Source organism: Myripristis murdjan, chromosome 19 (assembly GCF_902150065.1).
Source record: "Myripristis murdjan chromosome 19, fMyrMur1.1, whole genome shotgun sequence".
Taxonomy (NCBI): Eukaryota; Metazoa; Chordata; class Actinopteri; order Holocentriformes; family Holocentridae; genus Myripristis; species Myripristis murdjan.
Window position 1 is genome coordinate 6295254 of NC_043998.1, and position 13806 is coordinate 6309059.

Below are 13806 nucleotides of genomic sequence, written 5' to 3' on the forward strand. Positions count from 1 at the left end.
TCTTAGCCATTTATTCTTAAACTTAAGAAAGAAAGGACTTCATCAAGTTAATAAAAATAACATTGCAATTTAAAATCAAGTGCACTTCGACAAACAGTGTCTCCATCTGCAAGGGAACTGCCCCTTCCTGTTGTGTGAGGTGAGATACACAAAATCAAAAACAGATCCAAAGAATCACTCTTCACTGTAAGGCTTTGGGTGGGATGCTGTGTTGTTCCTGTTATGATGCGTTTCTTTGACCTCTTCACTGGCGGTGACAGATACATAGCTGGAAAAACCTCTAAACAACCGATCCACAAGCTGACAACATCACAACAGAGTCCTCAGTGACATCTCAGTGCAACCATGTGACAATGTGAGAAGTTGACTATGGTGAGGAGTCCAAGAGGAGGGAGGCAGTGGGTTCATTGTGCTAAAACTCCTGCTACAAGCCAAGTGTCTGTACGGGAGCAGCAGGAGGATGAAAGCTCTGGTGTCAGTACCTCACCTCAGCCAAACAGTATCTGCTAATAATTCCATGTGTTTGTATGAACTTTCTTGTCATAGCAGGCGGATGAGAATCACTATATTAACACATAAGTCCAGTCAGCCAGTTAAGTTGCCATGTTTGTCAGTTGTCAGTGGCAGAAGAGTCAAATAATATCAGAACAAATAGTCACAGATTGCTTTTACCTACTTGGTGGCTGGTTTTTGCCAAATTAGACAACGAAAGGCCGCCACACAATAATTTAAGGAAATTGTCTGTGAGTCAGTTTAATGTACTTTTCTGTCATTATTTGCCATTACTTCCAGCTCTGACTGCCACTGTTGGCAACACAACATGGATGATGACTTAGCTGACTAAATGGTGAAGAGGGAGAAGTGAGTCACAATCACACTTCCATGTGGACACCTTTCAGAATCCTACTTTACAAAAAGAATATTCTTTATTAGTATAGCGAAATAATCAGCCTATAGACAACTCATAGATTTAAGTCCTTGTAACAGGACAAATGTAAATTTAAGTTAACCAAACAATACTAGGAGGAAAAGCAAGTAAAAGGAATGTTTCATTGCAATTTCAACACTAGATCTAGCTGTAGATCTGATATTCAGACAGTACCCTATTTATACAGTAGGCTAGTTATGACAGTAAAATGCAGCAATTCACAATAGCCTTAGTGCGTGTTACGTACCCAGTATATATAACAATATACATTATGGCAGGTCACATTTGACATCCTTGACAAAATATCACATACTGTACTGTGAACAAAACCCACAAAATGATGCTGGTACCATGTAAAAACCAATCAAATGATAATAATAATAATAATAATAATAATAATAATAATAATAATAATAATAATAATAATAATAATACGTTTGCTATTGACATTACAGGGTTTCAATCCTGGACAAAAAATGTCTCATTGGGCCATAATGAGACATTTTATCGGCCTTGGAAAATGCAAATCTTCAACAGCAGATGGCAGTGTATCTTTGTTATTCAATGCATAAAAGGGTGGGCCAACTGATTTACGGTGTAGCCATGTAGAAGTTAACTTTTTATGCTTGCTCTGCTGCATCATTATTCTGCCCGCAGAAGAAATTGTTTGAAATTTTTAAACTCTGTTGCCCCTTTCATCCATCAGAATGCTCTAAGAATGATCTGGCATTCAAATGTTTGAGAGAAATGATCTTTGAATTACAATATCATGTCCGTAACATGAGTGCACAAGTAGTGCATCATAAATGCATGACAAATGATTTCTACCACTGAATAAACTAGTTTCATCTATTTCTCTGCACTATCCTGGGAATAGTTATGTTAACCCTGAGGCACATAAACACAAACCTTCAACCTACAGGTTGGTGCAGGCAGTTGATGCGTTAAAATACATGCCCTCGTCCTGAACTGATTTCAGGGAATTCCTCCATTCAAAAACTGTACCTTTCAGTAGCAAATTACATACTGAGGTGTAACTGGATGACACAGCACCCAAACAAATACTGCTCTGAATGGAGTTGTTGCCTTTTGAATACTCAGACGACACTCTTGCAGAGCAGACACAAATATCTGAATGAGAAACCCCCAGTGCATTTGTGTGACCATGAAGCCAGTCATTCGTAAATGCCTTTTGTTTAGTAGAGCACATGGCACAGACATTTGCGTTTGTGTAAGGGGACAAAGTTCTTTTCTCTATCTCTCCGTGTATTTACACCACGGTGCATTCATAGCATTGTATGTACACTGATTCTGGGTTCTTTCATTACACAGGAATGTTAAATGGTGTGCATGGATACACCTTTGTGTTTGTTATGCAATTTACTGGGCAAACCCCACTGTTGTGCAGTTGGGTGTCAACTGGATTGGATTCATGATGAGATGATTTAAACAGACTACAATGCATGAGCAAACCTGTATGACACTATACTTTTAAACTGTCTCAAATATTTCAGCTACTGGACTTGATTTATCTTGCCATACAAAGTAAGAGTATTTCTTTAAAAGTATATCTAAAACATTGCTCAGGTGCAATGACGTTTTACTCATGCAACTTTAAGCTGCATGAGTAAAAAGGACAAGGATCCAGAGTGGATAGGAAAAATACAGGATAATAACTAGGACTGAGACCATCACTGGGACCCAGACTCAGCAGTATGTCACTTACACAGTGCAAGTTTGCAACATCTCCCATGAGAGCCATCACAACTGCACTCCTGTTCTCACTCAACAACAGTTTACGATGCACTACCCTCAATTCCAACTCCCTGCGATAATATTACCTTCCCTGGCTTTTCCTCTCTGCCAATAATGTGTCAGAGTCTACAGCAACATTTGGCATTTCAATGCAATTTTTGAGATCATACACTTAAGATCACACTTTGTGAGATCAGATTGCTGTGTGAACTCATGACCTTTGGCTGTATTTACTTATATCTCTGGATTGCTTTTTCCCACTCTCCCTCTCCACTTTTTTTACGTTGCTTGTATGTGCAGTGTGGCTGGATTGCATCCATACTATGTAGAATTCCAATCACAATATGTGTGACCGCTTCTATATCTGGTTATGAAGATCTGATAGCAATGCAAAGAAATAAATATTTTTATGCACCATATGAAGAGGTGAACGGGTGAGTATAACCCTCAAGGTGTTGACATGCATGCAGTATTCCAGATGCTGGCTCAAATCCCAGCTATGGTCATACGCAGGTTAATCTATATGCATTCTCATATGCTTTTCCTGATTCTTGCCATAAATATGAATAAACAGAATATTCCAAGTACTAATATGGACAATGAACTTAGAGATTGTAAAAGCAATCGTAAACAGGATAAGATGTTTACATGCCTCAGTATCCCAGCTAATGTTGGCATATCCTTGCTATCATAATGGAATTTTTTTTATCACTTGTAAATGAAATAATCCAGGTTATTGCAAACAGAAGATGACACTTTGCATGCATCTCATACTTAAATGTTTCAAATAAAACCAGAATATTAATGTGCATGTAAATGCACTGTGGAACAGAAAAGTAGATGACATAAGAGCTGTGCAAAAGTTGATTATCCTTTGATGTCATATACAAATATAATATGGTTGATATATAAGGACTAAGACATGTACTAACAATACCTACACATTATAGACACATTGCTCATACATTCATATATGTCAACACTTAAATATGTATATATACATGTATATATTCATATGTATAGAGCTATATCAAAGGAGGAATAAATAGTGCCATTAATGAGGTGAGACAACCTAGCTGAACTGACTCAATTTCTTGGCTAGTGCGACAACTATCCCCTTCGAATAATGCTGACGTGCCTCTGGCCATTTATTCGTGAACGTTATGCAATTTGACATGTGGGACATAGTGGCTGAACTACCAACGCTCTATACTGTGTGCAGTGTGTACACTGAAGTGGTGCTGGTGGTATTCCAGCTGAACAGTTCTGACTTTACATTGCTCCCTCTCCCCAATCTCCCTCGTCCTCCCAGTTCCACCTCCAAGGGAGTTTGTCTCTAAAACAGTTCTGTGGCTGTCTCTTGTTCAGTCTCTCTTGATGAGAGACCTTGTAAGGGTTTTTTGAAACACTCTAACAGTGTCCTTTCTGGCTCTACATATAGTATACAGTATTATTCCGAGTAATAAATAAGTATTGTTGATGAACTACCATTGCCTATATGTTACAACTAGAGTTCTATTGTGCACTATGGGAAATACAACATTGTCATTCTTAGATGTGATTACACTGCAAAGGCTTAATGGGGGTATTGACATATATTGCAATGTACTAATAAAGACAAACAAAAAAGGCCTTGTGATTCAGCCCTGTGTGTGCATTAGGCCAGCCAACATACATTACTGTGGAACACACACACTGGACTAAAACAAGTGACATGTGCATATGGGCCTCAAACAAATTGTTTTGATGAAAGAGTGTTACTGGATACTGGCTTGATGTCTGTGTCTGGGAATTGGCAGTGGAAAACTCTCTGGTACAATTACTGTACCTTTCTTTGTACTGAAAACGAGTGGCATCCATCCCTGGTGATGCATTGAAGGGGAGAGTCAAGGGGAGCGATGAAAATGCTACATAAAGCTAGCTTGTTCGGATGGAATAGAGTGTGAACAAGTGGTAACTTGTTTGTGCATATAACATCCACTCTGTAGCTAGAAGCTACAGGATTAAGGATTTGAAAGATATGAGTGGTCTAACAAAACTCTGGGAACCATCTCCCTTTCTTCATGGAATGTTTGACTTTTTTTCTCCACCCAATCGCTTTTTACAGGACTCCTGTTATCTTTTGCCTTGTTTGTGACTTCCGGTATGTCATAGCTGACCAATTTTGTCTTGTTTCTTTGTTGCATCATATAAACTGAACAAGCTGACCAAAGGTCTTTCAATATTTTGGGATTTAAAGCTGAAATCCATATGCTGTCACTCCATGGTGGAGAATTAAAAAACAAAGAAACAAACAAACAAAAAAAAAACATTGGAAATAACATTCCTTAATGGTTTAAACCAGCTTAAATGTAACTCTACACCTTGCCCTCATTAAGAATGCGTGGACCTAAGAATACGCAAATAGTTCCCACCCACCCGCTGCCTGATTGCACACCAACTCACACTTTTGGATTGGATTTAATAATCTATCAATATTAAAAAAAAAAAAAAAAAAAAAAAAAAAAAAAGTCAGCGAATCTCTTAGTTACACTAATATTATGTTTCTTATGAAGCAGCCATTTCAAGTTGGTCTTGTTGATTTTTTGAAAATAAAACATGACCAGCGTCAGCCCAGCATCCAACGGGGCTGGTGCTAACAGTATGGAAAGCACCACGCCGTCAGTTAACAGGATTGGTTCCTTAGTTGTATGAAGTCAATAACCTCGCCTGTCTGAATCTGGATTTTTGATCTTGTCCCTGGTTGCTGCATTTTCAAAGTGGAAAAACTCAGCCATGGCACTGACTGCTTATTTGTGTCTCTACCATATGACATGTTAACAAGGTTAAAAACGTGATTTTCATCGAAGGAGGTCTCTAATTTAAAAAACATTGTGGACTTCAGCTTTAATATCTCAAATACTGCAACATGCAACATAGAAAAAGTCATACTACTCTGTGAATTTAGGCAACACTCGTTCTGGTGGTGACATCACTGATACCTCATGACATTCCCGGCAGTGGAAAACTATGGAATGATTGTGCTATAATCTACTATTTTATACCATTGTTTAAAACTTACAGGCTCAGAAACTGGAGCACAGTATTCACATTCTCAACTTGTGGGAACTGAGAGAAGGCTTTGTAAGTAGCTCAGGTCAAAAATGATATTGATGGAAATTTGGAGCATTCAGGGTAGTAGCAGTGTGACGCCTGAATGTCTGTGTTGAATGGAGTTAGACAAGAGGATGAGGCTTTCTTTTTGAGCCGCAGAGATCACGCTCTCATCTTGTCTTTGCAGCAGGAGCGGGCAGAGGGCCGACAGATGTACCCCTACAAACCCTTACAGCAGTGACAAAACAGGACTGAAGATTAGAAAAAACAAAAACAGCAGTATGAATTATAGATGACCAGTGTAAGCGTGTGTACGCAAGTATGTGTTTGAGATTGTGAGCATGTATGGGAAAGAAATACACATGTAGATCAATTTACTGTATGTGTATGTTAGTGTTTCAGAATACCCCTGGTGTGTCAGATGTGTGCTGGTTTGGTCAGGGAGGGATCAGTCTCAGAGAGCAGCTGAAACTCGTGAAAGGCATGATGGGAGGAAAAAGGGTACAGGGTCTCTTCATCTTTATGCCTCTCTATTTTCATTTGGTCTTTAGTTTTCCCACCTCCCCATTCAGCTTGCCCTCCTTTGCCAGCTTCTCATTAAGTTGGCACAGTTGGCGAAGGAAGCCATCATTAGGACCAATCTCCCTCTTATGCCTCACAGTGGCCACCGCTACTCGAGCGTCCATTTTGTGGCGCAGCATGAGGTAAGCAATAACCATAGTGGGCGAGCGGCTGTAGCCTTCTCTGCAGTGTACGTACACCTTCCCTAGAGGACACACAGAGAGAAATAGCACAGTGAGTGTAAGGCTGAGGGTAAGACTAAGGCTATGTACAAGGCTGGCTTCACACATGCACAAAAATCATTACAAGCCAAGTGTCAGATTTTCTCAACTTCTGTATTTACATGATCTTGGACAATGTAAGATGTGCCTGACAGGAAATTTCTGATGTTACTTATAACAAGGAAGACGGTCATTATTATTACACCATTACCAGTAACAATAAATGTTGCTCTTCTATATTCCTTAGAGACAAAGCCTCCTCATAGGTTAGTAATATTAATTATTTCCTTACAGATATGTACTTGTTTAATAGCTTAATGAAGTTTCCTAAAGGCAGTTGTGGCACATCTCATCACCATCCAAGCCAGCACTAAATGTTTGTGTCATCTTTCACCATGTCAGAGACCAGATTGTAATTCATGCAACATATGTGGCATCAGCTTTGCCAAATTATCAACCTGCCAGTTTAAGTTCATCCAAAGGGCAGAACTGGAATAGTGTTGAGAATAAAGAATAGACCTGAACCTTTAATATAATTTGCTTGTTAATTGTGTTTAAAAATGTTTTTTTCTTGCACAGTTCATGTAATAGCGAAATTACAGATTAGAGGTTTGGCTTTTTTGTTTCTGCTTACAGAACTGACCTGTTGGTGTACACAGATCCATCCATAATTATATGAAAAACATATGAATTTCTGCTTTATGGTGGGTTTTCACCTTAAGATGGGTAAAGTACAAAGATGGAGGGAAAGAAGGAGGAAAGAAAGAGACAGAAAAACAAAGAAACAGTAAAAAACAAAGGAGTGGAGTAAGGGTTAGAGGAACATCTGCTGTGACCAAATTTGCCTAGCGCAGCATCTCTTCTGCCAGAAGATGCAAATACAATGCCTGACCTCTGCTGCAGCCTAGGCAAAGTCAATCATCCTCACTGCACTGAACCCACACCCTGCTCATTAGCCCGAACCTGTGCTGTTTGTGTGCATGTATATGTGTGTGTGTGCATGTATGTGCTAATGTTAAAGAAAGAAAGGCAGATATGCATATATGGGATGCTTTAGCAGTACAAAAGACATATTTTCATTGTGCTGTATCAGTTTCCCTGTGCATATCAGTGTGTGCGTGTGTCTTCTCACACCTGCCTCTGCCCAACTCGTACTTTCATTACCGACAAGCCCAAGCCCCAAGAGGAATTCACCTTGCCAACTTTCACAGAGCAGCCGATGTGCCGGGCTCAGGTCAGATCTGCAGATTCTGTAGCACATTTGAAACCCGACGCCTCTCTCTCCCACCCCTCCTCCACATCTCCTTTATTATCCTCTGCTCATATCTCCTGACCCTCTACTCTATCCCTCTCTCCTTCCCACTATTTTCTCTCCTTCCCTCCTTGTCATTCACCCGCCCTTCCCTCTCCACTGCTATATTCTATCTACTCTCTCCTCCTCTCCAATATCCAATCACCCTGCTTGCCAACAATCAATGCTAATCCTACTGTATCCTCTTGTTAGATACACAGGATCTGTGACTCATCACTTTGCCCATTCCATCACCTCACTTATTGGCTGTTTCACTCATTTTCTCACAGATTTGTTCACGCTGATTCACTCATTCATTCAGTCCCTCACTCAGTTGCTAGTTCTCTCCTTCTTTCAGTGGTCAAAGACTCCATCTCTCATATCAGTCTTACCCACTTGTTACTTCACCTTTGCATACAAAATCAGTTCAACTGTCTCTTTTGGGCCTGCTAAAATGTCAGGCTGTTTCACTGTGCTGAATTTAAATTAGTTTAGAGGGTAATGATTAGTGTCCACATCAGTATAGTAAAAAAATAAATAAATAAATAAAAAAATACTGTGATATGATTGTAAAACTAGTGAAAACAGTGTGACACTAGACATGTATCAGGTTTTAATAGGTTTGAATGCAGTACTTTAAACTTGTCAACAGGCATTTTGAATAATCTATTTTGTGATTTGACACCAGAATTACAAGCCCCCCTCAAAACATCTTAACACTTCATACATAGCAACAGATGCTGATGGTTTAACAACTTAATTTACATTGCTTACTGTAATTTTGGTCTTCATATTTGTGTAAAGTGTGTTGTTCCACTTGTAAAATCCACTTGGACAAAATTTATTGGATTATTTGACTCATTTAATGTGCTGCTAGTTGGTTTGTATTTCAGCTGCATACTGTTTATATGGCAGTACAAGCTAGAGGACACTTACATAACCTCCCATCTTCACTTTGATAGAGCAACAGGAGCTATGCAACAATGCAATTCCTCATTAAGACTCTAACCCATGACCTTTTCAGAGCTTGGAGCTAGGGGTCACAAAATGTCACCAATAATGTTACACAATGTCAGCTGTAAGAGAACACAGTACAGTGTGCAGGGTCAGTGCTGCGGCATAAAGTTTCTCATTACAGAGATCCTCCTCCTCTCTTCTCCTGCCCTTTTCACACTCTCTCCTCGTTCTTGTCCTCCACCTCCCACCCTCCTTTACTCTCCCCCTTCCTCTCTTCTCCGCTGCTCTCCCCCGCTCCTCATTACAGAGGCCCTTCACTCCTGATTTACCACTGGTGTTGGCGCCTTTGTCAAATTGCCTGGGAATTAAGATGCTTTATAATTGCTCCTCTGTGTCAAAGCTGACAATAAATCCATGCCATAAAACACAGGGTTCAGGACACCAATTAAATGCATCCCTCAGGTGTGTCAACACATGGAGTAAATCTGGGATCAGCTTTAGGTGAGACTTTGGGTAGTAGTGGAAGTGGGGTGAAGGGCAAATGTACACAAATACTGCATATTGTGTGTGTATAATGTGTTAAAATGTCAACATATGGCCTACTGATCTACTCACATATCATGTCATTAAGGATTATTTTTTTCATTTTATTGGACTTTGGAGACTAAAAGAGAAACAGGGAAGTTCAGACAGGCTAGTTCATTTGCCAGCGCCGTCATTTTTATTCTGTTACCCGTACAAACTCTTACAGCACCTGCTTAACTTAACTAATCTAGAACAAAAACATGTGGTGAATTGGGCTTTGGTGCTACAGGTGTATTATGCATAGAAGATCTTGACAGTACTGATGGCCAGGGACATGATCTGATAATGGAATATGGAGCAGGGCTCAGGAGTGTGTCAGATTTAGCCTGAGACGCCCCCGGCTCTCAAACTCAGGATTATCTCCCTGCTATCTTCCCTTTAAGATTCACAGCAAGGAAACAATATTGAGATTGCACCATTAAATGATGGCTTGCATCTTGTGCCCTAAAGGAATGAAACAGTTTTATTTTAATGCTGTCTTCTTAAGAAAAGCAACAAGAAGAGCTTGTTTCCATGTCTTCACTGGTGTGAACAAATTAGTTTGAAAGAGGGAGCTACTGAAGTGAGACAGACAGCTTTGATCTCCTCTACCTTTGAGAAGGTGTTGAAAAATTTAGACAGATTCTAAACACTAAGATGCATTGGATAGAACTGAACCAAGCAGTATAGCTGGATGTGGATGAAGTGTATCCACAAACTGGAAAAATAGGCTCACCTTTGCCGTTATTGTGCGCCAAGGCCTTATCAATAAAATCAGCCCCCTCCTCAAAGAAGGCACTGAGGTTGAACTGCTCGGTGTCGTTGGCCTGGATACCGTGATACGTGATGCCTGTGCCAGTGTAGAACTCCGCGTTGGTGTTGACATGCATGAAGGAGTTGCCCTCTGCTACATTGAGGATGTGCGTCACTCCAAGTTTCTGCAGACGCATTGCATTTTGGGCAACGAACCTAGGGAAGAGATGAGATACAGGATCAGGGCTGAGAAATGTGTTAATTACATCAGCTGCTTGGCAGTCTGTGGAAAGTCTAGTGTATTAAAATACATCTTCAAGGTTAGGAAAAATTCAGAGTGGTGGCCTCTGTGGCATGTACAAAAAAAAAAAAAAAAATCCTCTCCCACGCTGTAAAAATTTAATATAGAGCAGCAGACCTATCAAAGAGAAACTATCAAAAGGATTAGGCCTACTATATTTTAATGGTGACAAATATGCAAACTCTGGGCTGGCATTGTGACATCATTTTTCAATGTAATATTCAGTATTTCCAAATAAATGTATTAATTAGGACAGATGAAAACAATTTTGCATATTGAAATAACTCAAAGTGAAATGTCTTTTTTCCCCATTTTGTTTATCCCACATTGGCAAGTTCAACTCTTGTTTTTTTTTGTTTTTTTTTGAGTCAATGCTCTTTAAAAAGGCCAGTATCACAAAATATCCAGACTGTATGTTCTGCATTTCCACAATCAACCTGACACAAATTCAGTATTCATTTATGTCAATTACTGAATTAGCAACCTTAAAACACCTGCATTCCACAATGTGTATGCCAGTTGGTTGACTTTATTTATATCTAGTGAATCTATTAATACCTAGAACCGGTCACCCCAGTGGGAATTAAAAGCGCTGGTGCCGCAATCTACCCATTGAACTTTACATGTGTCCCTCACCTCTGCACCTGCCATTGCCTAACACTGTCTGGCCAACTGGGCTTGTGACTGGCAGAGGCTCGATGGGGATATAAGATTTGGCTGCATTTAAATGGTGTCATTGTCCAGCCATGTCAGTGCGCTCCATGGGGAACAGCGCAGCATTCTAAGCTGGAGCAGAGCAGACGCACCATGGAGAAGCTGGCAGGCACCCAGCCACTAGACCACAGAGCCAGAATGACTAGAACGGTCGCTTCCCGGTCAGGGATGATAATAGGAAAGCACATTCTACATGTACTATTTCTATGAGCTGCACACAAAGAACAGTGTGGTGCTCTGAAACTAGTACTGGGAGTATTCTCAAGCAGGGAGAATGAGAACAGGAAGGGATGGAAGAGGAGGAGAAATGAGGGGATAAAGCCAAGCAGGAAAAGAAAGAGTGGGGTGGAGTGAGGCAGTGAACATGGGAAGAAAAATGTTAAAAAAGAAAATAATAACATGCAACCTTGTACATAACTGATGGCATCTGAACCAAACACGGAAGTGTTTAGTTTGTTCATTTAACTCATTTCAAGCAGGACAAGAAAAAAACAAGAGAAATAAGTGACTAAAGAGCTCTATCTTAACTTCTCCATACTCAGCCAACTCCACTCCAGCAGCTGCACCTCCATCTTCATCCACTCAACATCCCCGGAACAATAAATCTACTGCTGCTCTCTGTCTCTTGGAACTACAATATATTATAAATGTGATCCTCGTTGCTTATTAGAATCAAAACAAACGTACACATAATACAGCTGAAAAGCATCAACCATGGAGTACAAACACTTATGGCCTGTGTCTGCTGGCAAGACTTTAGCTGCTCTGGTCTGCCTGGCTCAGTGCCAGAGTCTCCACTGTTTATACACTCTGGCCAAACACGGCCCAACCTGGCCAAAGCTAGCTGCAAGTTCTCCTAAAGGACTTGAGGCTATTGATTATAAATAGGAACTTTCTTGTATACTGTAGAAAACTTTGCATAGGTTTTAGTTTCAGTGATAAGATGCATTGAATTTGTATGTTTCACAGAAAACAACAAAAAACAAACCACGCCATATCGAGGTTTGACAGAGCCACTGTGATGGGGACAAGGCTTCATCAAACTCTGTCCTTGAGCAAGACATTGAACCCCTAACCTCTCCTGTTGGGCAGCTTGGCACCTTGCATTGTAGTCTCTACCATCAGTGTGTGTGCATGTAATTTCTCCATTTGTCCAGCATCCTATTGTCAAATACAGCAAAACAGTAGAAAGGTCTAGAGACATGTCTTAGGAGATTCACAATCAAATCTAGATTGTAATTTATTACAAAATGATATGCGTGCCAAAATTAAGATTTTCTTCAAATTTCATTATATATATAAGGCTGCAACTATCAACATCCAAGCCAAAGAAGTCCTTGAGTCTTTGAAATGATCACATGATGAAATCTATAATAAAATCAAAGATTTATTTATTTAGTTAATTAATATAAATGAGTCCCAAAAGCCACGAATCAAGCAAAAATGCTCACAGTCACAGAGCACTGACAGCTCTGCGTGCTATCATTGCAATATTTGCCAGTGTGCTTACAGTCCATGTGAGGCTGGTGAGGCGAGGCTGAGTGACCCTGGACAGGTCCCTAGAGAGGGCTGCAGGTCACCAGGCCGGCAATGCAAGGACTAATAAAGATCAGCTCTGCTACTATTTTTCTTCACAGCTACAGGAGGGAGGAAGTGGCCCATCTGTCTCTGTGTCAGGCACAGGGGCAGCGACTCCTTCAGAGGTGATGGAGCGATGTACATCTCCGGCAGGACTCAGATCAGATACACAAGACACTCATAACTATCTCCCTCTTACTCTAATGTGCATGTTTTGACTAAGTGTGTCGCCGTAAGCCTGTGTTTGTGAATAATTGAATAAGTGTGAGTACTTGCTATGCAACACAAGTGCAACAATCAGAGTACTTGATTTCCAGGTGTGTGTGTGTGTGTGTGTGTGTGTGAGTGAGTGAGTGTGAGGGAGTGACTGAATGAGAGAGTGACTGAGTGAATACATGTGCACAAGAGATGCACAGATCAACCCATTCATTGGTGTTGTACGCAGGCACTCCTGTTCCTGTATCACCTGGCTTGTCCCAGCCTCTTCACCCTGGTATCTGCAGTCCCACAACATCCATTATTAAATACCAGCTTCACAAAGAGCCAAAGTGTTCAAACCAAACAACCACAACTTAAGTCTGCCTCTTAGCGGTAAGCAGTGGTTTCAATTCACTGATTGCAACTGATCTGGAACCAATTTGAGGAATTTAGTTGTGGCTAGGAGAATATTTTGATTTGGTACAGTCTCCTCCAGCTGCACCTGTCAAACTTATTCTAGATCTCTAACTTTGAGCCTCTATGTATAAATTAAGGATGGAAATGTGGGTTACATGTGCAGTTAACAAAACACACACACACACATCATGTTTTATCACTATTGAAGAAGTAATGTGGTCTTTTTTTCTTGCAGCATTATCCTCAACAGTGGAGAAAACCCAGTTTTTCTGTTGTAATATTGCAGAAGTAACTAAAATGAAAAACACACATTTTGGAAAGAAAATCCTTCTGTCTTAAAGAAAAATTAAACAGCAAACCATATAAAAATTACCACCAACACTGTTCTTGTAGAGCAAGATAAATATTTTCATCATTAAGACAGTAGTAAAAATGTATTTGATAAATACTTCAATTGTCATAAACTTCAGCAGTG

General features: G+C 40.1%; 1 protein-coding gene across 1 annotated transcript in view; it reads right to left on the reverse strand.

Annotated features, from left to right (window-relative positions):
* Window positions 1-13806, reverse strand: part of dusp3a (dual specificity phosphatase 3a) — a 19880-nt gene continuing 6074 nt past the window's right edge. Inside the window, exons 2-3 of the mRNA XM_030077237.1 lie at window positions 10107-10339; window positions 1-6542 (exon numbers count right to left, since the gene is read on the reverse strand). Coding sequence (XP_029933097.1) covers window positions 6313-6542; window positions 10107-10339 — 463 coding nt within the window. The 3' untranslated portion in view covers window positions 1-6312. The remainder of the gene's footprint in view (window positions 6543-10106; window positions 10340-13806) is intronic.